General features: G+C 35.9%; 5 protein-coding genes and 1 long non-coding RNA gene across 7 annotated transcripts; 2 read left to right on the top strand and 4 right to left on the bottom strand.

The window, feature by feature from the left end:
• Window positions 1–12: 12 nt before the first annotated feature.
• On the top strand, window positions 13–7070 carry LOC109158819 (DNA-directed RNA polymerase II subunit RPB2). The gene is made up of 19 exons (XM_019306713.1): window positions 13–494; window positions 1288–1509; window positions 1603–1893; window positions 2058–2255; window positions 2378–2442; window positions 2527–2613; window positions 2699–2819; window positions 2904–2948; window positions 3070–3207; window positions 3292–3364; window positions 3636–3712; window positions 3813–3920; window positions 4000–4116; window positions 4426–4581; window positions 4896–5000; window positions 5097–5222; window positions 5309–5386; window positions 5472–6674; window positions 6777–7070. Exons 1-19 carry the CDS (start codon window positions 252–254, stop codon window positions 6894–6896), a joined length of 3573 nt encoding a protein of 1190 aa, XP_019162258.1. The 5' UTR covers window positions 13–251; the 3' UTR covers window positions 6897–7070.
• On the bottom strand, window positions 6723–27179 carry LOC109158834. The gene is made up of 3 exons (XR_002050446.1): window positions 26958–27179; window positions 9914–9934; window positions 6723–6733 (listed from the first exon to the last, which is right to left on the bottom strand). It is a non-coding gene; the product is annotated as an uncharacterized LOC109158834 (long non-coding RNA).
• Window positions 7304–9589, bottom strand: LOC109158828 (DNA ligase 1). The gene is made up of 8 exons (XM_019306723.1): window positions 9462–9589; window positions 9294–9383; window positions 8499–8558; window positions 8361–8400; window positions 8170–8263; window positions 7891–7950; window positions 7722–7816; window positions 7304–7627 (listed from the first exon to the last, which is right to left on the bottom strand). Exons 1-8 carry the CDS (start codon window positions 9572–9574, stop codon window positions 7541–7543), a joined length of 639 nt encoding a protein of 212 aa, XP_019162268.1. The 5' UTR covers window positions 9575–9589; the 3' UTR covers window positions 7304–7540.
• On the bottom strand, window positions 11386–14600 carry LOC109158833 (transcription initiation factor TFIID subunit 13-like). Its single transcript, XM_019306727.1, has 6 exons — window positions 14443–14600; window positions 14028–14207; window positions 13897–13934; window positions 13595–13654; window positions 13361–13435; window positions 11386–11694 (listed from the first exon to the last, which is right to left on the bottom strand). Exons 2-6 carry the CDS (start codon window positions 14128–14130, stop codon window positions 11584–11586), a joined length of 387 nt encoding a protein of 128 aa, XP_019162272.1. The 5' UTR covers window positions 14131–14207; window positions 14443–14600; the 3' UTR covers window positions 11386–11583.
• Window positions 20401–21259, top strand: LOC109158829 (E3 ubiquitin-protein ligase RMA1-like). The gene has a single exon (XM_019306724.1). It carries the CDS (start codon window positions 20543–20545, stop codon window positions 21179–21181), a length of 639 nt encoding a protein of 212 aa, XP_019162269.1. The 5' UTR covers window positions 20401–20542; the 3' UTR covers window positions 21182–21259.
• Window positions 23739–26146, bottom strand: LOC109158822 (pentatricopeptide repeat-containing protein At2g20710, mitochondrial-like). 2 transcript variants are annotated; one of them, XM_019306717.1, is made up of 3 exons: window positions 25782–26146; window positions 24245–25477; window positions 23739–24154 (listed from the first exon to the last, which is right to left on the bottom strand). In XM_019306717.1, exons 1-2 carry the CDS (start codon window positions 26055–26057, stop codon window positions 24287–24289), a joined length of 1467 nt encoding a protein of 488 aa, XP_019162262.1. In that variant the 5' UTR covers window positions 26058–26146; the 3' UTR covers window positions 23739–24154; window positions 24245–24286. The 2 variants fall into 2 exon arrangements, with proteins under 2 accessions (XP_019162262.1, XP_019162261.1); XM_019306716.1 differs by having other exon boundaries at window positions 23739–25477.
• Window positions 27180–27997: the final 818 nt, after the last annotated feature.

The following is a 27997-nucleotide window of genomic DNA, read 5'->3' as shown; positions in this document are numbered from 1 at the left end:
CGGTCTTAATGTCTTTCTTTCCCCTCTTCGTGTCTCTCCGCTTTCTTTTCTCTGCGGACCAGTAGACGACCAAGGTAAGAAACATACAGAGAAGCGGCCCCCTTTTCTAGGGTTTTTGGACATAGCTACTCTCGATCAGAGAATACCGGCTCATTTCTCTACGGTGTTTGGACGTAACATCACAATCTGAACTCCACTGAACTTGAAGTTAGAATAACCAGTACAGGAAAAGAGAAAATAAATTTAAAGCCATGGATTTGGAGGAGGAGGAGTATGAGCAGCAGTACAACGACGACGAGGAAGAGATAACGCAGGAGGACGCGTGGGCGGTGATAAGTGCCTACTTCGAGGAGAAAGGTCTGGTGAGGCAACAGCTTGACTCCTTCGATGAGTTCATCCAGAACACTATGCAGGAAATTGTTGACGAGTCCGCTGACATCGAGATCCGACCCGAGTCCCAGCACAACCCCGGACACCAGTCCGATTTCGCCGAGGTCGGTCCACGGAACATGTGTAATTAAGTTCTAATTGGGGTGACTGGTTTGTTGCAAAAGATAATTTGCACACTGTGGATACGTTGAAGTTACTAGAAAGTAGTTCTGGTGGTTACTCTCAATAGATGTTGGTGGGTTCTTTTTGGTTAGTGAGTAAAATGTCTCAATCTTTTAGTTGTCTGCGTTGTATTTAGGGTTCTTGGAATTTGGGACTAAAAAATCGGATCTTTATAGTTGAAGCTGACAACTATTGTTAAGACTGCTAGGACTAAGCTTCTGCCTAAGTAGTCTGGTGTCTAGGGTTTTCAGAGTGCTGAAGGAGGATGATGGAAAGTTCAGTGGTTTTTGCTATAAAAATTAGTCAGTCTTGCTCTTTGTCACTAAAAGAGAGGACTGGCCAAGTTTTCAGCTCTAATAGTATGCAGTTGAGTGTTACACCACAAATTTAGTTGTGAACATCTTAAATTACGTGGAACTTTAAACATTAAATGGATATTATAAGATAGTATTTTAGGTTTCAGTTCAATTGAGGTGGTATTGGATCCTGGATTATCGGGATAGTTGTTCAAACACCTTCCATGATTGAAACTAGTCAAAATTATGCAAATCAGAGTCATTTGGCACATATCACGGATTTGTCTGAAATGAAGCTCAGTTATCTATTAAATTATTAATCTCAACTTTGTTGCTATTGCATTCTGAGTTTTTGACTTTATGCTAAAATCATAAAGATCATGATTTTCAGCTGAAAATGTGAAAAGCAGTTAACATGACTTATGGATTTACTTTGCAGACTATCTACAAAATCAATTTTGGTCAAATCTATCTTAGTAAGCCAATGATGACAGAGTCAGATGGTGAAACTGCAACCTTATTCCCGAAAGCTGCAAGGTTAAGGAATCTGACATACTCTGCTCCTCTCTATGTGGATGTCTCAAAGCGAGTCATCAAGAAAGGGCATGATGGGGAAGAAGTTACTGAAACTCAGGACTTCACTAAAGTTTTCATTGGGAAGGTGAATGAACTGTAGGCTTGATGGAGTTTCTTGATTGGTCACTCTACTTGATTTGGTTTATTGAGATCTAACTTGTTCTTTCTGGACATGTAGGTTCCTATTATGCTTCGATCAAGTTATTGCACATTGTATCAAAATTCAGAGAAAGATTTGACTGAGCTTGGGGAGTGTCCATATGATCAAGGTGGCTATTTCATAATTAATGGGAGTGAGAAGGTTCTAATTGCTCAGGAAAAGATGAGTACAAATCATGTCTATGTGTTTAAGAAGAGGCAACCAAACAAGTATGCATATGTGGCAGAAGTCCGGTCAATGGCAGAGTCTCAAAACAGACCACCAAGTACTATGTTTGTGCGGATGCTCTCACGAACTAGTGCAAAAGGGGTAATATGGATTCTGAATAACTTATGTCACTACTTGTTACAAAATAATAATAATAATATAATGAGGAAAAGAAAGGAGACATTTGACTCTTCATTAAATGGTGCATACTTTCACTCAGGCAGTTCAGATGTATTCAACTACTTCCTCCATGTCTGTGTTTGCAGGGTTCTTCTGGTCAATATATTCGTGCCACACTTCCATATATCAGGACCGAAATTCCTATTATAATTGTTTTCCGAGCTTTAGGTTTTGTCGCTGACAAAGATATACTGGAACATATCTGCTATGATTTTAATGATACACCAATGATGGAGTTGCTGCGGCCCTCTTTGGAAGAAGCATTTGTCATTCAGAATCAACAGGTACCTGCTATGGCATTTCATGTTTTATTTTATTTTGTGCTCTCTTTCCTGAACTAGGGTTAACTGAGCAAGTTCCATTACTTTCTTATTCATTGTATTAATTGTGTTTATAATATGATCAGGTTGCTCTGGATTATATTGGGAAGAGAGGGGCTACTGTTGGTGTTACTAAGGAGAAGAGAATCAAGTATGCTTAACCTTGGATTTAGCCTTTTCCTGACCTTCTGTTTAAATTTAATTTACAGCGATCCTTCTCAATTTTACCTTATAGGTATGCTAAAGATATTCTTCAGAAAGAAATGCTTCCTCATGTTGGGGTTGGAGAATATTGTGAGACAAAGAAAGCTTACTATTTTGGGTAAGTTTTCTGTTAACTCTAAATCTATCTTTGAGGTTGTAGTGGTAGTGCATTCTAAGAGGATATTACTCTCGGCACATATCAGGTATATCATCCACCGGCTTCTGTTGTGTGCAATTGGCCGAAGGGCTGAGGATGATAGGGATCATTATGGCAACAAGAGATTGGATCTTGCTGGTCCTTTGCTTGGTGGTTTATTTCGAATGGTCTGTTGGGTTTCTTATATTGGTATTTATATGTTATCAGTCTCAAATGGCTCCTTATTTTTTTTGGTTTCATTATTTATGCAGCTTTTCAGGAAGTTAACTCGTGATGTTAGATCTTATGTTCAGAAGGTTTATTTCTCTTCTAAAATTTATCTGCACCTTAATTTCAAGTGTACTGACCTCACTGTATATATCAATGACAATAATATGGAATAATAATTTTGGCCTTATTTATTAATTTGCTTCTCAGTGTGTTGATAATGGTAAAGATGTTAATCTGCAATTTGCAATTAAAGCAAAAACCATTACAAGTGGCCTTAAGTACTCACTGGCTACTGGAAACTGGGGCCAAGCTAATGCTGCAGGTACAAGAGCTGGTGTTTCTCAGGTTATGCTCCTTGCAACTCATCTTTTTGAAATGCTATTTGGATTCCTTTTTCTGGATGAGTAGTTATGTTTTGTGATATTTCAGGTGTTGAATCGCTTGACTTATGCCTCAACTTTGTCACACTTGAGAAGGTTAAATTCCCCAATAGGCCGCGAAGGTAATTCCCCTTGTTGGTCCTGGTAATTGTGTAGATCCATCACACTTGGTCCTTATTTTTAAAATTTTTCTTATATCTGGTTTGTTTTGTCTTTATGTTTTTTGAGCTGGGGGTTGGGGTGAAATGGGGGGTGGAAAGTGGGAAAGAGGGTGAGGAATGTCCACTAGTACATTTTGGTGCAGTTTGACACCTCATGTTTTGCTGGTTTTGCTATCTCTGAGTCTCTTCTATGATCTTCACTATCACTATGTGATTCATGTTCATTTCACAGGGAAACTAGCTAAACCCAGGCAATTACACAATTCACAATGGGGGATGATGTGTCCAGCAGAAACACCAGAAGGACAAGTCAGTAGTTGATTTTATGTGGAGTTTGTACACATTGGGTGGGGGTTATTATTCTTCATTTATGCTAAATTACTTGTGGTATTTTGTGCGATGTTATCAGGCATGTGGACTGGTGAAGAATCTAGCATTAATGGTGTATATAACAGTTGGTTCAGCAGCATATCCAATTTTGGAGTTTTTGGAGGAATGGGGCACTGAGAACTTTGAGGTTAGTAAATTTTACTTCTAAGTGGTGGCTGTAACATTTGTGTTCTTTTGTGGTTTCGCATTAACTTCTCTGATTGCAGGAAATTTCTCCTGCTGTCATTCCACAAGCTACGAAGATATTTGTCAATGGTGGTTGGGTTGGAATTCATCGTGACCCAGATATGTTGGTGAGAACACTGAGACGGTTAAGGAGACGGGTGAGAATACGATTTCAAGTCTCATATTGAACACATTTCTACTCGTAAACTGTAACCATTTGCCATTAGAAGCTTGATCTGTTAACCACTACCTTCTTATTTTAAAATTTTAATGTGCACTTCTATCATTGAAACTATTTTTTTTTTTTTTATCACAATTTGTTTTATTCATCCAAAAAAGGCACTAAATGTACTTTTGCCCTTTTATTTGCAAGTATCGTGTTTCTACAAGATTGAATTCATCAGTTAAATTTATACTTTTGTTTGCTTCTAAAATACTTTGTTGTGTGTATTTTTGGCAATGTGCAGGTTGATGTCAATACTGAGGTTGGTGTAGTTCGAGATATCCGTTTGAAGGAACTTCGGATCTACACTGACTATGGACGCTGCAGTCGTCCATTGTTCATTGTGGAGAAGCAAAGGCTTCTCATTAGGAAGAGAGATATTCAAGCATTGCAACAAAGGGTATGTTGTAATTTTTTGGCAGCATAGCACACAGGAAAATACCATTTTGGATGGTTAATATTCACTTAGTTTGACAGTTGGTGGGTCTTTGGGTCTTTTTTTTTTTTTTTTGAATGCTACTGGCTCTATAACAATGTAGTATTTGTTCATATACTTTCTCAACCTACTGAAACACAAAGAACCGATAACACCCCCACTGAGGCTTGAACTCACAATCTTCCAAATGGAAGTCCAACCTGGATACCATTAGACCACATAGTCTTGGTTGTGTTGTCCTCTTTAAATTTATTCACTTACTATTCTTTTTTCCCCAGGAATCTCCAGAGGAAGGTGGTTGGCATGACCTGGTGGCCAAGGGATTTATCGAGTACATTGACACTGAAGAGGAAGAAACAACTATGATAAGCATGACCATTAATGTAAGCAAGCAAAGAATGGCTAACAGTCTTGTGTTAATGGATGAACATCCATTAAGATTCTACATGCTGCTGATATGCCGATCTTAATTTTTCTAGGATCTCATACAAGCAAGGCTTAATCCAGGGGAGGCTTATTCTGTTACCTACACTCATTGTGAGATTCATCCTTCACTAATTTTGGGCGTCTGTGCTTCAATTATTCCATTTCCTGACCACAATCAGGTATTTTATTATAGTTATCATTTCCCCCCCTTTTTTCGTTATACATATGCTATTTGTGTCGTCTTAAGTACTGTTAATTCTTTCAGTCTCCCCGTAATACATACCAGTCAGCTATGGGTAAGCAAGCCATGGGAATTTATGTGACCAACTACCAATTCCGAATGGTATGAGATTGCATTTTTATGTACATACTCAATGTTTTATATTCATAATCCATTCCCGGAACTTATATAAGTTTTTAAATTACAGGACACATTGGCCTATGTGCTATATTATCCTCAGAAGCCTCTTGTAACCACTCGAGCCATGGAACACTTGCACTTCAGGCAGCTACCTGCTGGCATTAATGCCATTGTTGCCATTTCCTGTTATTCAGGATATAACCAAGAAGATTCTGTCATTATGAATCAGTCATCAATTGATCGTGGATTTTTCCGATCTTTATTTTTCCGCTCATATAGGGATGAAGAGAAAAAGATGGGCACACTGGTCAAAGAGGACTTTGGACGCCCTGACAGGGCTAATACTATGGGAATGAGACATGGTTCGTATGATAAGTTGGATGATGACGGTCTTGCCCCACCTGGAACTCGAGTTTCGGGTGAGGATGTGATTATTGGGAAAACTACTCCCATCTCCCAGGATGATGCTCAAGGCCAAAATGCCCGTTACACTAAGCGTGACCATAGTACCAGTTTGCGTCATAGTGAAACTGGTATGGTTGACCAGGTTCTACTAACGACTAATGCTGATGGCTTAAGGTTTGTGAAAGTGAGGGTTAGATCAATTCGAATCCCTCAGATTGGAGACAAGTTTAGCAGTCGGCATGGTCAGAAGGGAACAGTTGGCATGACATATACACAAGAAGACATGCCCTGGACTGTGGAAGGCATCACTCCTGATATTATTGTGAACCCTCATGCTATTCCTTCTCGGATGACCATTGGTCAGCTGATCGAGTGTATCATGGGGAAAGTTGCGGCACACATGGGAAAAGAAGGAGATGCTACTCCATTCACGGATGTTACTGTGGACAACATCAGCAAAGCTCTGCACAAATGTGGTTACCAGATGCGTGGTTTTGAGACCATGTACAATGGTCACACAGGGCGACGCCTTACTGCTATGATATTCCTTGGACCCACATACTACCAAAGGTTGAAGCACATGGTTGATGACAAGATTCATTCTCGGGGGAGAGGTCCTGTGCAGATTCTCACAAGGCAACCTGCTGAGGGTCGATCACGTGATGGTGGTCTCAGGTTTGGGGAGATGGAACGAGATTGCATGATTGCACATGGTGCTGCTCATTTTCTGAAAGAAAGATTGTTTGACCAAAGTGATGCATATAGAGTTCATGTTTGTGAACACTGTGGCTTGATTGCTATAGCAAACCTCAAGAAGAGCTCTTTTGAATGCCGAGGCTGCAAGAACAAGACCGATATTGTCCAGGTACACATTTTAATGTTCATTCTACCCGGCAAGCACCCTTGACCGCTTATTCCCCTTCTCTTCGTGTTGAATTTAATGGTGTTTTTTTCTGAAAATTTTCAGGTTCATATTCCTTATGCATGCAAGTTATTGTTCCAAGAGCTCATGGCCATGGCCATAGCACCAAGAATGCTTACAAAGGATGTCAAACAAGCGAAGGACCAAAAGAAGAAAGGAGCATAAGGTTGCACCAGAGCCTTTTTTATATTTGCCATTATTATTTTTTTACTGCAATAGTGCACGCAGGACGATGACAAGAAACTGGAAAGCTTTGTATAATTCTAATGTTATGTGAAATACTAACATATTTGTATCAAGATATATTTCCCGACAGAAATAGATGGAAATTTTGTTTTATGTTTCTGGAAACTAGGTCCATTTTATTTTTCAACAGAAAAATCACGAATAATCAATATTCGAAGAGATGGCTACTAAAATCTGGAATCCATTCCCTGCATATAAAATACATCTTTCATTTAAGTGATTTCTAAAACCACATCTGACTCTGTTGTTTAATCTAACAAAAGAAGCTAATTGCAATTAGAGGCCGACTAAATGACCATTCCTGGCGGGAACCAACTGAAATTAAACTGTTCGTTCAAAGGAAGTTAGACAATAAATCGATAATTGCATCTGACCATGGTAACAGTTAGGCAATAAATCGATAGTTGTATGTGACCAGGGTAATAGGGCACGTATACTTTGGGGAAATTCATGATGACTGCTAGTCTGCTACAGAGTAACTTGAGCTTTGAAACAGTGAAAACAATATGAATTGCAAACGGAATTCCGTACACAGAACTATGCAGTGCGGAACTCCTAAACTTTTAGTCATCAAGTAGGAAGTCCTCATCAGAAGGGTTGTCCAGAAATGAACCTAGTTTCTTTCTCAGGGAGCTAAATGCTTTATCATCCTGTGGAACACAAGAACAATGACATGTGAGAGTTTGAGAGAGAGACAGAGGAAGATTGTGTGGGGTGGTGGAGAAAGAGAGTGCATTAGTTCACCTGTTTCTTCTTCTTCTTCAGTGACTCTTCTAGTTCAGCCAATCTTTTTGAAGTGCCTTTTTCAAGTTCAGATAACATAATCTTCTCCTTTTTCCCTGATTCCATTTGAGGGGTTTAGTCTCTTAATTTCTGAATGTATAAACAGGAAAGACATCATTTCTTTACTCACTTAGTTGCTCATATCGTGCGAATAACTTTTCCTTTTCTTCCTCATACTTGTTCACAGCATCTGTAAAATGTCCTCAATGCAGTCAGTATACATAAAATTTGATATGAACCATAAGCAATTATATTATAGTCCAATTAAATTTGCATCAGTGCATTACTTCATAGTGACAAATATATCAGAAAAATTCTCAATGCTGCATGAAAATAATGTTCTCAAAATTAGGCTTACAATATCCAAAACCAAAACAACAATCCAATAAAAGCCATTTAATAAATGTACCTTGCAGAGTATGCAGATGGGTAGCCTTCTCCTTGCTGAACTTCTCATAGATTGCTTGGAACTTGGCACTTTCATTCTTCAATAAGTTCTCACACTGCAAGTAAGCAAGCAGAATATATTCAAAGTAGAAGATAAAAGTGCAATGCTCCACATGAAGTCCAACAAGTGCAATTAATCCTTGTGATGCAGACCTCTTTTGAGCTCTTAGAGAGTGCCTTGGAAAAGTTTTGCCTGAGAGATCACACGCATAAAGTAGCAATCAGAGATTGCAGTATATGACAAATGATACCCTAATTTGAAATAAATGCCACATATGAATTTCTTCTTACCTTTCTTTCTCAAGTTTGGACTTCACATCTTCAATATTTGACTTGATTTCTGAAAAACCACTATCAAAGAATAAAGAATGACAGAGTTAAGAGTGATCCAGTGACAAATCCATTGGAGCATTGGATGGAACCAAGAGCATGCTAGATAAGAAGTTCAAGTTCATTGAGAGATTCTAGAGTTGTGAAATTCAGGGAGGCACGAAGATCAGAAATCTACACTAAGGAAAGTCTTCATGGATCTTTTAACCTCATTCAGTTCTCAAATCAAAGACAACATAGGAAGATGAGAAATTACACAATCCAGACAACTTTAAGTAATTCCCTCAAATACAAAACAAAAAGAGATCAGAACAGAATCCATTTCCCCATATCCTCAACTAAAAGACTAGACAGATGTTAATAAAAACTGATTCATAGCAAGCAAGAATAAACTGTACACACTAAACAAAACAAATGCATTCAATATAAGTTAATTGTACGAATTGTTTTGAAATAGAATCTATAATTTACACTTTTAAGAACATAGCCAGTGATGTGCTCGCATGAAATAAGCTATACACAACAATCTGCAAATGCTCAGATACTTACCAATTAGCAAATCAAACCTTTACAGTAATGTTATCCCTAACTACCTATAAATCATAAAATAGATACGCGCATCATAACAATTTCAAATGGACATAAACTTTAAAAGCAAGTACCATATCTAAGTTTTTGGATCAGTAAATTCATATACACAGTTCAGTGCTTAGTTGAAAATTTAGTTGCGAGAAAATGAAAATCACAGTGGTTCACCTTGAAATCGCCTCTTCGTTCTTCTTCTGATCGTCCTTATGAGCTTTCTCTTTTATCTGCTTCAATGCCGACATTAGAACAGTGATATCTCTGCAATATCGCACAAATTATGTCAAAATAAGAAGTACAAAATCGGCTCGTAAATAAGAACTGAAGAAAAAATCGAACGCGGAGAGATCGGCATCGAAGTCCTCTTCGAGGATGGCTCGCTTCATGACCTCCGGTTTCGGCTGCTCCGATTCCGAAACTCGCTTCTTCGCGCTCGATTTCGTCGCTGACATTTGTGAAATTATTGAAGAGATCGCTGTGTTGGAAGTTGAGGAAGAATGATGAAGGTGATAAGAGTGTGCTGTGAGAGTGAGAGGAAGTCTGAACAAGTTGTAAGCTTTTGGCGCCAAGGTTGAGTCGTTGTGACGAAGTAAAAAATTAAGTAAATTCCACATTTAGTTATGAACTAGGAAAATACTATATGTACTCCCATTCTCTACTCTCAACTTTTACTTCTATATTTAAAATTTTGAGGAATAAAGTTCAAATTGGCCACTGAACATAACCTGAAAATGCAATTAGGCCACTGAATGAACAAAAAGTGCAATTAGGCCACTGAACACTTCAAAAACGCGCAATTAGGCAACTGAACTCTCCAAACGTATGCAATTTCACTGGATAGCAGGTTATCATCAATTTTAGCAGGTTATCTGCTTACGTGGCAGCTGAGTTGACATTTTTAATAATTTTTAAATAATTTTTAATAATTAATTTTAATAATAAATTTTATAAAAAATTGAAAAAATTAAATAAAAAATAAAATAAAGTCGTTTTTATTTTTTTTTTAAATTTTTTTAAATAAAAATTTATTATTAAAATTTATTAAAAATGATTTAAAATTTATAAAAAATGTCAACTCAGCTGCCACGTAAGCAGATAACCTGCTAAAATTGAGGGTAACCTGCTATCATGTGAAATTGCACATTTTTGGAGTGTTCAGTGGCCTAATTGCACTTTTTTTTTCGTTCAGTGGCCTAATTGCATTTTCAGGTTACATTCAGTGGCCAATTTGAACCTTATTCCAAATTTTGATATAGACACTTTTACATGGGCCCACATGAAGAAAATAACCTATCAGTGTTCGCCACATCAAGGAGTAAATTTGAAGGAGTATGATTTGGGAGTACATGTAGTAGAACTCTATGAACTATTATAACATTACTGTATTAGGTATGTTACTTTTATTTTTATCACATTACATTTTTAATTGTTATTTATTTATCAAAAAAATTAAACATATAATTAATTGTGACAAGCAAATAAAAATTTAACAAATTTAAAAAATAAATAAATTAAATGTGACAATACTACAATAATTGATGACTAAAAATTAAATTTACTCAATAAAAATTTATATTAATTTTTTTACTAGTAAATTTTGTAAAACCCTCACATGAAACATACAATACTAGGAAATATGCTCCGTAGAACTACTGTCATGCACCGCGACTTCATCAGACGCACCCGCCGACCAGATCCGACCCAAGATGGTTTGGACCATTGCACGCCTTGTTACTGCCTATGCCTAACTTGGATTCTGCGACGGCCTACGAGTTCTCGATCACCTCTAGTTGAGAAGGTAGTTAAACCGACCGGACACCTATCATTAACAGCTAACTCCACCACCGCCACTAACCGGACAGAATGCGTGGTCATATGACGTCCCACCAAGCCATCGGCATCGTTAGGACACTTGGCATAATTACCTCAGTCATCGTCTACACATTACGCATAGAGAGCATGTAGATATTCGACATGTATAACCCCGCTCCACCTATATAAGATCATTAATTGCTACGAAGGGAGAAACTTTTGACACCCAATTGCTATCCCATTACGGACACTCCCGGCTAGACCAAAGCAACCTCCCGGTCAATTTATTGCCTGTGATACTGATACAAGGTATATTCCCCTCATCAAGTACTTTTTAAATAAAATATGATACTTTTTTATTCATTCTTAAAAAAAAAAATATCCTTAATTTATTTGATTTTCACTTTAGTATGTTATTTCTACTTAGTAATGTGAAATTGATGTACTGATGTGAAGAAAACTAGGATTGGGGCAATCAATCTTAGGATAACAGTATATATTCAGCAGTAGCATGTCTCAATTCTCATATGTGACAAACAAAGGTACTCATACAATGCAAACTGGATTGAGAACATTATCTACCATTAGTACAACCACAAGTTACATCCTGCATTAGAGCCAGAAAGCAAAATGAACAGAGCTTCATAGACTATTCAAGTGTTGCCAGCTTCTCTTCATCAACCTCAAAGGCCTTCCTGGCTTGTTTCAGTTCCTCATTCATGGACAACAACTCTGTGCACCGGTTAAGTTTTGGAAAGTCCTGAACAATAATATTATAGGCAAACTGGTTAAATTTGTTCTACGTTCCAAAAAATGATGAAAAATGGAACTGGTGCTCTTTTTGGTGGGGTTGGGGGGGGGGGGGGGGGGTAGTAAGAGCTGGCACCTCCAAAAGCTTGAGAACTAAAAAGTAGAAATATGCTACAATTTCACATCAGCTGAGTAAATGTATGAAAATACTGTCCACCTTTCAAAGATGTAATAGAACAAAGGAAAGTAGGACATAAGGAATCAGGAGCATATCACCTTTAAAAAAAAAATTATTTGTTGATTCTAATCTTCATAGTTCTTGTCTAATACTAATATTCCATGTTTATTTCTTAGTCTGATGGTTAATTGTTGATGAAACATGTTAAAAAAAAAAAAAATCATTGTGTAAACATAATACGGAGTAATTTTTAGAACCATACACGATACATCTATATCACTCTTCTCCACTAACTCAACTATACTTCAAGACTTGGAAACGTTTCTAAATTTTTTCAAAGCACCAATGAGTACAAGGGAAAAAGTAAATCAACTTCACAAATTCAACGAATAGCTCCTTCCCCCACACAGACATCTTCAAAATTCAGAAAAGCAAAGGCATGTAGACGTGTAAAGGCCTCAATACAACCCAACTCCTCCCCCACCCCCTTCTCACCTAAATTTTGGGAAAAAACCAGAAGGTGAAGGAAAAATTTTGCTTTTAAACATGCCTACATTGAAACGATGACATTGTCATTTTCCTAAAGGAAACCCCTACAGACATAATTTAAGTTGTTAATGGATTTTGACTTCCTATGTTTTCTGGATACTCTCAGGAGACTCATTGCTTATGGTCACATAGAGGTTCTCCAAGATTGTAATTGAATATTCCACTTATTGTCATAATGCAACAAAGCAGACATGATACATCAGCATCAGTTTCTTTTTATATTTTGGTACCCTTTTTACTAACTTATCTATTACCCCAAGAGAAGGCACAAACAGAGATTGGTTGAAACACTTAAAACATGACCTCAATTATCTTGGGTTGGAATAAATTTCGCTTGTCTTAAAAATTTAAGCTATGTTTCAATTTGCTCAACGATTTCTTAATAGTTTCAATATCGTAGCAAATGTATGATTTCTGTTTCATTTAGATCCCCATGTCAATTTCCAGCAATATATTGGAAACATTAAGCACATTTATTAAATGTGGCATGACATGGGCCATTAGGGTATTTCATAGAACTATTCCTTTTCTCTCCGTTTTTCTTTTCTTGTCTCACATTCCTTTATCTCAAACTCCAGCCTCCTAGTGGCAGTGTGGCACAGGTGAGAAACAAACAGGACAATTGGGGAAACTGTTAACATATTTAAGAAACTCAGCAAGCTAACCTTACTGTCATGATGGTATTATATTGAAGATAGTTCAGTTATTTAAAAAACTTTGGGAGGCTACCTAAACACCGTGTTGTATTTGTCTAGAAGTTGAAACAATTCGGTTTCAGGATTACTTTAGCTACACATATTCAAAGCACATATAGAATAGAGCACAACAGAATGACAATTAACCATTAAAAAGCTTACACAAAGAAGATACCACAAAAATGTGCTTCTAAGTGAACTTTCATGTAACAAGTTAACAACTCTGTTAATATGCATAGGCACAGAAGATCTACCTTCCGAATCAAAAACAGAAAATCCTCTGTCATACGCCTCCCTCTTTTCGTTGCAAAATCTTGAGCTTTGTGCACCTAGAGACAATAAAAAGAAACATTCTAAATTCATGTTAACAATTACAAATTGTTTAGGAAATAAAATACACATCTTCCTTATGGGGTGCCTCAGTAAACATGGGAGCTCAGAAGATTCCAGGTGAAAATAGCATATGGATAAAAGTTATTTTTACTCACCATATCTGTGACATATTCCACAACAATGTCCTCCACAAGTGCAACAGTCTCTGGAAGTGGCTGAAATAAAGCAGTAATTGTTCAATTTGAATTTTGAAATAAGATGAACCATATTATAGCATAAGTGCATAAAATTGGGTTTGCAAGACATGCAATAATTATTAAATAAATAAACAATCTTAAAGATATGATTTCCCATTCAATGAATGCTTTGAAAGTTGAATATGAAAATTTGATAATGGCCACAGGAAAAATTCACGGTACATATTTCAAAGAAGCTGGCTGAGAAAAAGTATACATACATGTTGATCATCTCCAAATCCATACATCATATGCTGCACTGGACATCACCATCGAAGAAGTGGGTAAGTCACACAATGCAGGCAGTTAAATTATCTAAGTTGAGTTACTTTCAATGGAAAAGATAACTCACAATCCTTCTGAAACATTCCACGTTTACGTTTAAATGAACCTTCTGATGGCTGGGATGCTCCAACTTTTGCTTTTGACGATTGCCCCGCTGCTGAGTTACTCATTTCTATGCAAGGTAATGTCCTTTGTTCAACCAGCAATTCTCTTCAGTATCAAATTCAATAGCTGAAAATATCCTTAACTGAAATACAAACGGTCGTTGTTAAAAGCATTTACTCTGTGAATTGAAAAAATTGGGGAAGTATACAGAAAATAGACAGAGAATACATTAGAAAATATACAGAGTTACTGAATAGAAAATTCTAGCTTCTGTGTTCTGCTAGATATATTATACAATATTTATGGAATTAGGGATTTATAATTTATGGAATTAGGTTTAACTAGTTAAGAGAATAAGGCTGAAGATTGGTTCGAACCTGAGCAGCTGCAAGTGTTGCCGGACGACGGTGGAGCAGTGAACGAAGAATCGACAATCGGAGGGCGATGGAGCTGCGGCAGTGAGCAGAGTCGACGGAGGCACGGAAGAGCTTCGAGAGGTATAAGGTTGAAGAAGATGAATGACTCTAGAGGAGCCCAGGAGCCTGGAGCTGCGTTGAAGACTGGCGTAAGGGAAAGAAATTTAAAAATTAAAAATTAAAAATTAAAATTTACGGAGTAATTAATTAATTACTACGTATTATATATACCAAAACGACACCGTTTTCTGGCTGTATTATTCCCATGCCAGATCTGCGTTGCGGCTTCAGTACATACCAAATAGCTAAAAACTCGGAACAATGAAGAATCACGAAGATGTTTGTCGAAGCATCGCGTGATCGCGCGAGTGTTCCAAAGTGGGGTGAATTTGTAAATTATGTGAATACTGGGGTACTTCTTTTATATATTTAGATTGTAAGATGATTAAGCTAGCATATAGTCTTAACTCATAAAGGGCAAATTATACCATAGCTTATAGTCTACTTTATATTGTGAATCATCATGATCTAATATAACCTTCAAATTATATGTTGTAGTTGATATTTTTTTACTTGCAGTTAATTATTTATGTGCTTATAAATAAACTAAAGACACATAACATGTTAACTATAAATACGTAAAATGATAACTACAGACACATATAATACATTATGTGTCTGCAGTTAATAAATTATGTAGATAAAATTAACAGTTTATGTGCTTTTAATTTATTTACGGATGCATAAATGATTAATTGTAGATATATAATATATCAATTACGAACACATAATTTTTGAATTAGAGAATATGAATTCTAATTCATGATATAACAATTGGTCATGGGTCACCACCAACCGTTATGTCGTGGAACCGTGTCCACCTTACATGTTCATAATTACTGAACTATATGTTCATAATTATAAAGCCATATATATATTCATAATTTTTGAACTTCATATTTATAATTATTGAACTCTGTGTTCACAATTACAGAACTTTATGGTTTCATAATTACTGAACTATATATTTAATTATAAGACTATATATTCATAATTTTTTAACTTCATATTCATAATTATTAAATCTATATGTTCATAATTTTTGAATTATATATTTATAATTATGAATAATTTTGGAACCGTGTGCACCACACGATTCCACAGCATAATTTGCCAGGTCACCATCGTCACTAAACTCTCGAATTGTAGGGCGATATGCGGCCCAAGACACTGTATTTTACAGTACAAAATACGGAGTATAATATATTGAACCATCATCTCTTTCTTGGTAGATGATGCACAAGTACCCGATAAAGGCAAAGTTGAAAATATATTATATATTCGACCTTCTAAGATGGGAACATGTTTTGTTCCAAGACATTTCTCCATAGCTTTTTTATATGATTTCCCTTTAATTTATATAAGCTGGTTTCTAGACCCTTTGATACTAAAATATGAATTTCCATTGAAGATAATATGTCCACGCTAACTAGTCAACGATGTAGAAAGTTGCCCGCAGCCTATCTAGTAGTTCGATAAGAATTTTGGGGATAATAAATGGTTTATGGTTGTTGGTGGGGATTAATTATTTGACCTTAATAACTTTGTTGGCCCAAGGCCGGTTCTCAATATATCTTTTTAAGGTCACCGTACAAGGTTAAATAGGACAATTTGGCAATCGTTATACCCTACACCACGGCGCATATAGCACTGTGCGCCACTCCCAAAACGACGTCGTTTTGGGAGGCGCGGTAGAAAGTTGCTGGGATTATGTGTATTTGTTCACACAGTTATGTGTATTTGTTCATACAGTTATGTGTATTGGTTCATACAGTTATGTACATTTTTTATACAATTATGTACATTCTTTTTTATACAATTATGTACATCCGAATCAGAAAATTTGTGTGTATTATGTTAATAGTTGATGTGTATTATGTTAAAAGTTTATGTTTATTATGTATTAGAGAAAATTTCAATTTTGGTCACATGACTATAGGGGCATTGTTAATTTTAGCACCTGACTTTTAAAAGTGTCAATTTAGTACCTTGACTATGTAATTTTTGTCAATTTTGGTCACTCCGCCCGAATTGACGGTCAAATTTGGCCGGAAAAATTTAATCAAACATTTAGTCTATAATCTGAGGGGCAAAATCGTCTTTTGATCCTTTCTAGACTAAATGTTGGATTAAATTTTTCCGACCAAATTTGGCCGTCAATTTTGCCGGAGTGACCAAAATTGACAAATATTACATAGTCAATGGACTAAATTGATATTTTTAAAAGTCAGGTGTTGAAATTAACAATGCCCCTATAGTCATGTGACCAAAATTGAAATTTTCTCTTATGTATTATGTTAGATTATGTGTATTATCTTTTAAAAAGAGTATGTATATTTTGTTATATAATTATGTACATTCATGTATACAATTATGTGTATTCTAGTATAACATTATGTACATTTTTGAACATCGGATTTTTTTTTAAAGAAAAAACTACTGTCATTCACTGGGGCGGAAAATTTCAAAAATAAATAAATAAATAAAACGACGTCGTTTTGCATCTGGGCGCATAGTGCAACATGCGCCGTGATGTAGGATATAAATTACCACAATTTGGATATAATTAGAGAAGGATGGCATGAAGATAAATTTAAATAAATTCATAACCTTAGCATATGTAAGGACAAGTTATTTGGTAAGTTTGAAGATCGGAAGACATTTACAATTTTTTTTGGTAATTTTAATTTTTAAAAAAAGTTTGCAATTTTAATTTTGACATCTCTTCAAACTCTTAACTCTTTAAGTCTCAAACAGTAAAATTACAAAACATCGATGAATTACAGTAATACATAATTTGATAAGTTTTATTTATTTTTAACTATTTATTCAACAACATCAATGAGATTTTCATATCTATAATTTATATAACTTTTTTTTTTTTGTATCAATTGAATTTTATAATTATATTTTATATAAAATATCTATATGGGTTGGGTTTTAGAAGCGTAAAAAGAAAAGAATAATCAACTATTGCAATTACTCTTGTCTTTACAAAATAATAATAAGAGTTAATACCCAAAATAGTCCTTCGACTATGCCATAATTACCAATTTGGTCCTCAACTATCATTCTTACCCAATTAAGTCCTCAACTATGTAACTTTTACTCAATTAAGTCCTCAACTATACAATTCTTACCTAATTTAGTCCTCTGTATTAATTTGACTGTTTGTTGACTGTCAAAAGTCGGGATAAAATTATAATTTAACAAGTTTTCTCCTTCCTCTCCATTTAGCAGCGCCAAACCATGCAGCAATACACTCCGATCAGATTTCGATCGTCAAAAAATCGTTGGAAATCAAATTCATGGGCTATCCGATGCATAACCACTACTTCAATACTGACAGGTTTAGAACCCAACCGGAGCTTATTGCTACATGGTTTGGCGCTGCTAAATGAGGAGGAAGGAGAAAACTTGTAAAATTACAACTTTATTTCCACATTTGACAGTCAACAAACAGTCAAATTGACAAAGAACTAAATTGGGTAAAAATTGTATAGTTGAGGACTTAATTGGGTAAGAATGATAGTCGAGGACCAAATTGGTAATTACGACATAGTTGAGGGACTATTTTGGGTATTAACTCTAATAATAATAATAATTCACTGTTGAAATTGTTGAAATTTTACTTGCAATCAAGTATCTTACATTCTAAGAGAGAGTCAATGGATTAGCTTTAATTAAAATTGAAAATAAAATTTTGAAAAATGTTGATATCAAAAGTTTGGTGGATGATTTTGCATCTAAGCATGACAGTTTTGGATGATTTTGCATGTTAGTGATTTTGCAAGTTTGGTGGATGATTTTGCATGTTAGTTTTTAAATGAAATATTTGATGTATTATTTTTAAATATTTTATATTTTTAACAAAAATTTTAAACAATTATATATATATATATATATATATATATATATATATATATATATATATATATATATATATATATGCGGGCCCAAATTAGAATATTGTATATGATCACTATTTTGATTGGAACGGCCCTGCTTGTTGCCTTTCGTCAAAAAAGATATGTTTCATATTTTCGTTTGCATTGAAAGAGTTGGAAAATTGTTGGCAGTTGGCATTTTTATATATCTTTTAAAATGACAAGGAAAATATGTAAGTACTATTTGAAGGTGGACGCTAGATAAACTCAGTTTTTATATAATATATTGTAAATTGTATAAAATAGGTCAAACGCGCTAGAAATACCTTATGTTATACATGCATTTCACTCATTTTGAGGCGATATTTTAATTTGTGTTTATAAATCTGGAAAATAATCTTTTAAATTTGTAGTGTTTGATAAACAGTGAAAAATATGAGTGAAAAAATGATTGTTTGGTAATAAAAATATTCATTCTCATTTTCTTGAAAATGACTTTCCCTCTTTTTTGGAAAGTTATTTATCAATTTCTACACCAACACTACACTACCATCACCAACATTCCACCACCACTAGGGGTGTGCAAAGTTTGGTTAAATTTCGGTTAATCGATCGAACTGAAGAAGTTCGGTTAATTATTTTTTATCCGAAAAACATCGATTTGGTTAATGGTTAAAGACGTAAAAGTTTTATAGAATTTGGGTTAACAGTTAATTTGGTTCAAAACTACTGGTTAACTGAAATTTTAAATAATGCCAGATCTTCAACTACGGATTTTTTTGAAAAACCCAAAACCTACCGGCTTTGATAGTGGCCGAAGGCCATCGGAACAGATCTCTCACTGGTATACCGAAAAGCACACACACAAAAAAAAAAAAAAAAAAAAGAATTCATCCGAAGCGGCTTTGTTTGTGGGGACCTAGGAGGAGAGAAATTTTTTTTTTAAGCATTACAACCCTCCGCGTGTTGAGTGCTCAACGTGAGCCTAGAGGGTGTGTGTACTGCACGCACTCATGCGTGAATGTATTTTTTCACTTTTTTTTTTGCTTGACAATGCTTCTCTCTCTCTCTCTCTTTTTCTTTTCATTTCTCCTATTTTCTCTATCCCTCCTCTCTCTTATTTGACTTCTAAACAATTATGCAAAAATTAAAATGACATAAATACTCTTACTTATACGTTCACACTTAAAAAAAATACATTATTATCGTCACTTTAACAATATATATATATATATATATATATATATATATATATATATATATATATATATATATATATATATATATATATATATATCATCTTAGAAAATTAAATATGTGCCATCCCAAAAAAAAAAACAAAAAAAAAAAAAAACAAACGCAACTATATTTTTTTTTAAAACCAACGCAACTATATATATGTGTGGGAGAGAGAGGTGTAGTAGCAGTTCTAGAACATCGATAATGCGATCTGCATATGTTATTTGTCATCATATCTATCTTCTGTGTTTGGATAAGAATTTTCTTAGCTAATGGTTTTGTTGTTAATTTGGCCCTGGTTTCAAGGCAGCGTGTCGTGACTCGTGAATATTTGCGTAAACCATGACTTATGGTCTTCTAGAATGACATGCATGCAGGAGATGCAGGGCACATTAATTAAACAATATCTATACTCTAGAAGCAAGAAAACAGGAATATATTTATATTTTATATTAATTACTAATATAATAATGCCAATTGTGTTATTCATTAACATTACAATTTACAAAGCAGACCCCCTTTCGCACCAAGTCACCAACCTTGATTTGCCAACTATTTTTTTGCTTACTTTTTCTTTTTAATAATAAGAAAAATTCATATTTATTATGTACTTATTATGTACCAATATGTGAGATTGTGAGCATAAAGTCCAAAACACGCATAGTTACAGTTGCCACGTCATATTGACACCGAACCGCCGGTTCAAACTTATATAAACCCTTCAACCTCTGATCATTCAGCCATCACTTACAGAGCTATCCCATTCTCTCTCTAGCGACACCGGAAAACGCGTTTTCGTTTTCAACCTAAATTCGCCGTTCAAGCTCCGAGCAACACAAATCCGATCTCGATTTCTCGCATCGATCGTCGTCTTCATGGCTCTTGCGCAGTCTTTTGGAGTAGAAGATTCTTCCGAGAAGGCTTCTGCCTGCTTCGACTGTAATATTTGCTTCGACTTTGCGTGCGATCCAGTGGTTACACTCTGCGGCCATCTCTATTGCTGGCCCTGCATCTACGAGTGGTTTAATGTTCAAGGCCGTTCGGATAAACATCTCCACTGCCCTGTTTGCAAGACTGAAATGTCGCACACATCTGTGGTCCCTCTTTACGGTAGCGGCAAGAAGCTGCCGGAATCTGAGCCGGAAAGCAAGCTTTCTTCTCTGAAGGTGCCGCCAAGGCCGTCTGCTCGTGCACAAGCTCTGACGGTTCCCCATTCTCATCACCGGCTTTCGTCTCACAATTCTTACCAGTCCTTTTCACCGCCGTCTTTCAACCTCGCTGACAATCCGGCGGCAATGAGCGTCAATCACCCTGCGGTTGGGATGTTTGGCGAGATGGTATACGCTAGGGTTTTTGGAAACTCGGAGAGCGTTTATGCATATCCTAATTCGTATCACTTAGTAGGGAACAGTAATCCGAGGTTGAGAAGGCAGCAGATTCAGGCAGACAAGTCGCTAAGCAGAATAACGTTTTTCCTTTTCTGCTGCTTTCTTTTGTGCTTAGTATTGTTTTAGTTCCATCATTCATCCATCCCCTTTTGTACACAAAGATTCTAGTTAATGAATCCGAGATTGACTGCAAATCTTTTCCGGTTATCTTGAACTTGTTCATGCAAACTTTCGGTTCATCAAACGTTATTTTGAAGCATCACTTGATTGAATTCACATAAACTAGATAAGTATTGTCTAATAAAAGGCAGAATTCCTTTTTTTTTTTTTTTTTTGAATAACTAGAGAAACTACAATCACAGTCTAATAGATGTTTATAGACTAATCCCACTAAAAGTAGGGGTGCACGTTGCGCAATTGTTATACCATAGATTTGCTTTCACATTGCATAACGAATTCAAGTTCAAAATATACAATTTATATATTGAATATTTATAATTTACATACACAATTTATATGCTTAATGTTTACAATTTACTTTTTACAAAATTATAAATATTCATTATATAAATTGTAGGGAAAATCGCACTTTTGGTCCCTCAATAGTTCCTAGATATGCAATGTAGTCCCTCATTGTCAATTTTGTAAAATTAGCCCCTCAAATATTTAAACCGTAGTCAATTTAATCCTCCGGTCAAATTTATCTCAAACCAGGGTTAATACTATGGACAGTTTGGTAATTTCACAACCCACTAAATTTTATCCCCAAATTCCTCCTCCCTCCCGCATTGGCTTTTCAGATTTGTCTCATACCGGAATCCATGGTGACGGCAGCACCGCCGTGGTCGAGGGCGACCGACGGCGGTTCGGAAGTGCAGATGGCAAAAATATTAAATGAATACACTTCTTCCAAAGAAAAGAAATAAAAAACAATATGTAAAAAGAAAGAGAACCAGATCAGAGTTAATTCCCACTACTGCGCCGAATGAAGACTGTTGTCGCTGCCGACGAATGAATTCCGCCGCCGACTGGAATTGCGATGCTGAAAATTAATTTGCTTCACCACTAGACTTTGTCGCCGAAGGCTAGAACCCAGACACACACAATTATAGAACAAGTTCTCATTGTAGCCAAAGTAGAAAGAGAATGCATGAAACACTTTTCAAAGAATCCACTCTGGATTTCAATTAGAGGTAAAGAATCTATTTGCTGCACATTCAATTCTATTAAAATTTAAGGAAATTCATAATTCAAAAGCAGCTTAGTAAAACTTCACAAGAGAACCAGGAATCCGCAACAGCTTAGCAAAACATTTGGGCCATTTCGTTCCAATTTTGTCAGATGTCCCTGATTATCAGGAGAGAAAAGGAAGATCTTGAACAACAGAAAAAATTCGAAGAAGGCCTCCATCTATTAACCTTACTTACAATGCGTGGAAGTCGTCGCCGCCGACAACTTAGACGAAGCAAACAGAATGCTCCTCCAAGTCTCAGAGCTCTCAACCCCATACGGAACCTCCGTACAGCGAGTCGCCGCGTACTTCTCGGAAGCCATGTCCGCCCACCTCGTAAACTCATGCTTAGGAATCTACACGTCGGCGTTGCTCAATGCCCTCCCTCACAACCTAAACCAGAAAATGGCCTCCGCCTTCCAGGTCTTCAACATCACCGGCTCCTCTTCGCAGCAATAGGATCAAGGATTTGGGGGTAAACAAATTTAATCCCAGATGAAAGCTAGGGCAGAAATGAATTAGGGGTAAATGGCGTGGGAGGAGAATGGGATAACTAAGGACATTGTGAAATTACCAAACTATCCATGATATTAACCCTGGTTTGAGAGAAATTTGACCGGAGGATCAAATTGACTACGGTTTAAATATTTGAGGGACTAATTTTACAAAAATGACAATGAAGGATTACATTGCATATCTAGGAACAATTGAGGGACCAAAAGTGCGATTCTCCCTAAATTGTATATTTTTAACTTCAGTCGATCTTTCAAGGCGGTCCACATAATAATTTGCCATGCTATCGAGGGTCTTAAAGACTTGCATATTAAGGTGTTGGATAGATGGATTATGTTGTTGTACCAACCAGGCAAATCTGTGTGTCCACCTAATGGATGACGTTTGATGCCATGTCTCCAAAGTCTACAAGCACTTCCAGAAGAAGAATGGTCCACAATACTAGTGCAGAAAATTCTAAAAGCATTTTCCAGAAGCTACTAAAAGTTCACTGATATCATTTTCTTTTACAGCCCGGGAAATAAAATTTAAATTCCTTAAAAAACAAATTACAAAGAAAATAGATTTCATTGTTTGGTTAGTAAAAAAAATTACTAACAATATAAATTCTATTGTTTGGTTGGATTTATAATGGTAAGGAATTATGAATATAAAGACTAATATGTCCTTAACAATAATATATATGTGAAAAATAGGAAAATAAACCCTTAAATTTTACCCCAAAGGTCAGTTAGCCCCTTAAACTTTATAAAAGTACAATTAATAAACTTTGATGAGGATAAAATAATCCAATTGTGTTATATTTTCTTTCCAAACCCTTTGGAAAACAAAATACCAATCATTTGCTAGGATTTTGTTTTCTTCCCTTTAAGGAAGTCAAAATCAAATGGAAAATATTTTTCATCCAACCAAACAACATAAAACAACATTTTCTTCCACTTTTAAGAAAATATTTTCCATCCAACCAAACACCCCTTATAGGTGGCACAAATAGTATCCAATCATGATAAGTTACAATGAGCAAGTAACCATTAACAATCAAATAACGCTGATATCCATGCAGTAATCTTGTCATCACTGTTGTTCTCAACAAACATCATTGTTCTTGCCATGCCAGAGATTTTGAGGATGAAGTTGGTTCTTGGTGTCTTCATTGATTTTCATTTCAAAGGCCCAAAAATTAAAACTTCCACCAAACAAACTTAACTCTTCCATTCCCATTGCCAAACCCAACCCCACAACTCTCCACAAACCAAATGCCCCTGAGAATGGTCAGGGTCCAATCTAAAATCTAATAAAAGCAGTGATAGATACAATCAGCAAGGAGATTAGTCACTGTGTCTGACAGTGAAAACCTTGAGTACACAAAAAAAGAAAAAGTATGTTAACGTTAACTATCAAATAATCATGATACCCATGGTGTACTCTCAAGAAACATCATTGACCTTGCCAAGCTGTTGTCTCGTGACAATCCAAGATCATATCACCTAGGCACCACCTTGCTCTGCCTCAGCTATGGATGGATCCTTAATCAAACAAGATAGTTTTTCACGTAAGATTGGTGAGAAAGCTCGTATATCTTCTAAAGATTGTATCAACTCCTCAGCATTCTCCACATTGCCATGCTTTTCAAGATATTCCACACATTTAATCAGGGTATCCTTACTAGGATTAAAATCGGGTGGACATATGGATACGGCTTTATTCAAAGCTTCCAGAGCTTTCGGTTCTTGGCCATCCAGGAGATACCCGCCTGCCATGTAACACCATGTAGCAGCTGAAGGGACCCCGCCTTTAGCTATTCCTCGTTCTAAAACTGCTTCAGCTTTCCCCAGCAGACCTTTTCTGCAGTAGGCTTCAATCAAGTGGTCTGGAACACGAAAATCATAGGATAAAACCCTTGATTCCCATTCTTCAAAGATCCTCTCCATGCCTTCTATATCATCTAATTTTGACAGAGAGCCCATCATGCTCATGTAACCCGTATTATTAATCTTTTTTTCTTTCTGCTTGAACAAATCCCATATTCGGTACACCTCTTCTTTCTTTCCAAGATCTGCATAGTTTGTCAATAGATAAGTATATCCAGAATTCTTGTGCTTGGTGTTATTGCTGAACGGGATCTGCCCCTCGAGTTTCTTCAGCATTGCCAGAGCTTTGTCCAACTGCCCAACTTTCAAATATCCTTCTACTATGACACCATAGGTATTCCAGGTTAAAGTAATCTTTGGATTAGAATTAGATTCCATCACCTCGACTATTTTATCTATTCCAGCAGAATCACCCGCAGCAGCATATGCACTTAGGCGGATACCAACTGTGTACCTGTCATGATACAAGCCCTTTTCATCCATTTCTTTCATTATGCCATCCACCTTCTCCCATCTTCCCATACTATAATAGAGATTCATCATGATATTGTAAGGTAATGGTGTCTTAGCCCACCCCATATCCCTTATTTTCTCCATGGTGGCCTCGGCTTTTTCCAGAGACTTTTCTTGTGCATAGCAGTTGAGAAGGGCCGTGAGAAGAACATGGTGTTTGAATCGCTGATGGACATTACCAAAATACTCTTCAACTTGTTCCATGCCATGAACTTTGAAGATCAAATTCATTCGAGCAGCAACATCAAGAGATGTCATGGGAATGTATCTTTTGTCAGTCATCCATTTTGATACCTGTTTATACAATTAGAAGCAGATATCAAAGTCCATTGTAGGATACAAGAGAATCTAGACTTGGTGTGATCTCTCAAAAAGATGCAAGAAGATATTGCTTATGCTAAAGCATACAACTTTATACAGCTCAGCAATATAAATTTCCCTGCAAAGATACCTAGAGGTAAACTTGGCCTATTTTCATACCTAAAGATACCTACCACAGTCCACAGCTAAACTACCAAAGCATGAAGCTTAAAGTCTCAAGGTTCTGACAATATAGATATTGAGTACTATAGAAAGATGAAACAAAGAGTGAGCATACCTCAAGGGCATGTTTATATCTTCTAAAACGTGTCAATTCTTTGATGATTCTCTGAAGCTCAACCCTGTCTGCAGTCTTTCCTTCTTCGATCCACTGATCAAGAATTGGCAGCACAGACACGTTTGGGTCACCAACGGGTGAAATTCTCCGGTAGAGGCGTCCAGACCCATAGCGTGGCTGCATTGAAGAAGCAGCTGAGCCATAGAAACGTTTCAGGGCGTTTTGCCCAGCAGATTTCCAGTTTGGGTTCAGTAAGGTGGAGAGAAAAGCCTTCATTTTTAGGGTTTAAGTGCCCTCACAAAATCTGGGAAAAGAACAAGAGTCAGGAGAGGGCATTTAGCATGGTTTTGGACTTTTGGTGCAACAATTTCTTGGGTTCAAGGTAGTAGATTTGCTAGACAGGGCTACATCCTTTTAGGCCCATCAAATGGGAATTTCTTGGTTCAAACGGGCTTGTCCAGTATATTGGTAAGCAAAAATTGAAGAAGATAATGGTGCAAGTATTTTAAAATTATTTTTGTGTGATTAACAGTAATTTTAATTTAATTTCTAAATATATAAATAAAAATTTAAATTAAAACTTATTTTAATTAAATCTTATTAACCAATGAAATCGAAAAAGCAATACTCTAAAAATGAACTGTAATATATTATACTCCGTAAATGAATTATATTTGTAATCTACTTTACAATGTGAAAGGATATAATTTGTCCAATAATTGTTACTGGGTTAAATGCAGAATAATAGGAGTGGGGCCTTAACAAAATAGGTAAGAGTCAAATCAAGTCGGCTACCAACCCTTCATCAAATCCCTTTAGGTGCTGTTCTTCTTGTTTAATTTGTCCGTTACTACAGATTACCTTCTACTCATGCAACTTTGTAGTAACAGCTGTGCAGCATACTCTATATTTCTTCATTTCTACTAGTATTATGTATGTTTGTATAATTACAGAAAAATTATCATATAATAATGATGATTATATTGAGTTATACATGTCACTAATAGCCCTATTTAGGGTATAAATGGGTCAAACTACACCGAAGTTATTCGGGTATATATGACCGTAATTAAGATCTAATTGTGTGTTTTGTTATTATAGGTAGAAAAAAGTGTTAAATCTGTCACTAAAATCATCTCATTTGTAAAAGTAGGTTACTGAACTTAAAAAGTGCACAATCGAATCATCAAACAAGTAAATTTTGTGCAATTGAGACATTTTTTTGATTTCTTTTAATGCAATTTGAATATAAAACATTTTAATATTTACTACCAAGTAATATGACACTGGAAAGAACGACTCTTAGTACATACCATATAAGCAATATGATCGAGTTTTACTGGAAACATGTCCAATTGCACATATTTTACTTGTTTGATGACCGTTTAATTGCGCACTTATTAAGTTTAGTGATCCAACTGCACAAAAGTAAAAAAGTTCAGTGACATACTTATTCTTTTTCTTTATATTTAAGGTCTGTTTGGAAACTCGAAAAATAATTTCTAAAAGTTATTTTTAAAAATTTTATGTGTTTTAGCTATTTAAGGAAAATAAAGTCAAAGGCAAAATTCATTATCATCAACCAAAAAATCCTCAATTTGATAGAAAATATAATCCCGTCGCCTTTCTTCATCCTCCCTTTGGATTCAATGTAGTTGAGTTCGTACCAGAGTGAAGAAGACAATGTGTTTCTGAACCGGTGCAGCGTCATCCTGGAGGCCTCCATGTGCTCCGATGAGAGCTGCAGGTTCTTTTGGAGATCGTCGATGACGGCGCGAGCGCGGGCGTTAATGCAAAAGTGTTCGAAGGACCAAATCGTGTTAAAATTACAAAGTTAAGGACTTAATTGGTTAAAATTGAAAGTCGATGACCAATTTGTGAATTTAGCTATAGTTGAGGGACCATTTTAGGTATTTACTCCTTGTGTTATTATCCTATAACTCTATAAGACATAAGTTTAGGATGCACCTTCTTAGCTATGAACCGCTTAGACCAAGACTTTCTCAATAAAATGACCCAGAGCCATATATGGAGTACTATATTTTTAAAATTGAAAATTATTGTTCACAACTTCACATTACCACTTCCTTCCCTAAGAATTCCAAAAGAAAACTTCTCCCTTTCCAACAAAAGTAGGAATTCTCCTCACCTTGGAAATTCTAATCCCTTGCGCTCAAAGGATTACGGGGAGTGGGAATATTTGTTATTGGAAAAGA

Source organism: Ipomoea nil, unplaced genomic scaffold, assembly GCF_001879475.1.
Source record: "Ipomoea nil cultivar Tokyo-kokei standard unplaced genomic scaffold, Asagao_1.1 scaffold2826, whole genome shotgun sequence".
NCBI lineage: Eukaryota > Viridiplantae > Streptophyta > Magnoliopsida > Solanales > Convolvulaceae > Ipomoea > Ipomoea nil.
This window is presented reverse-complemented; position numbering and strand designations above follow the sequence as displayed.

Bases quoted from the DNA above. Each gene is read 5' to 3' on its own strand.
- LOC109158828 (XM_019306723.1), bottom strand. From the start codon at position 9,574: ATGTCAGCGACGAAATCGAGCGCGAAGAAGCGAGTTTCGGAATCGGAG. The intron at 8,559-9,293 runs GTGAACCACTGT...ATTCTTTGATAG, and splicing joins AACGAAGAGGCGATTTCAAG to TGGTTTTTCAGAAATCAAGT. The intron at 7,628-7,721 runs GTGAACTAATGC...TGTGTTCCACAG, and splicing joins TGAAGAAGAAGAAGAAACAG to GATGATAAAGCATTTAGCTC.
- LOC109158819 (XM_019306713.1), top strand. From the start codon at position 252: ATGGATTTGGAGGAGGAGGAGTATGAGCAGCAGTACAACGACGACGAG. The intron at 1,510-1,602 runs GTGAATGAACTG...CTGGACATGTAG, and splicing joins CTAAAGTTTTCATTGGGAAG to GTTCCTATTATGCTTCGATC. The intron at 4,582-4,895 runs GTATGTTGTAAT...TTTTTTCCCCAG, and splicing joins TTCAAGCATTGCAACAAAGG to GAATCTCCAGAGGAAGGTGG.
- LOC109158833 (XM_019306727.1), bottom strand. From the start codon at position 14,130: ATGAGTAACTCAGCAGCGGGGCAATCGTCAAAAGCAAAAGTTGGAGCA. The intron at 13,935-14,027 runs GTGAGTTATCTT...GGTGATGTCCAG, and splicing joins TGGAATGTTTCAGAAGGATT to TGCAGCATATGATGTATGGA. The intron at 11,695-13,360 runs GTAGATCTTCTG...ATTATTGTTCAG, and splicing joins TTCTGTTTTTGATTCGGAAG to GACTTTCCAAAACTTAACCG.
- LOC109158822 (XM_019306716.1), bottom strand. From the start codon at position 26,057: ATGAAGGCTTTTCTCTCCACCTTACTGAACCCAAACTGGAAATCTGCT. The intron at 25,478-25,781 runs GTATGCTCACTC...TTGTATAAACAG, and splicing joins GATATAAACATGCCCTTGAG to GTATCAAAATGGATGACTGA.
- LOC109158829 (XM_019306724.1), top strand. From the start codon at position 20,543: ATGGCTCTTGCGCAGTCTTTTGGAGTAGAAGATTCTTCCGAGAAGGCT.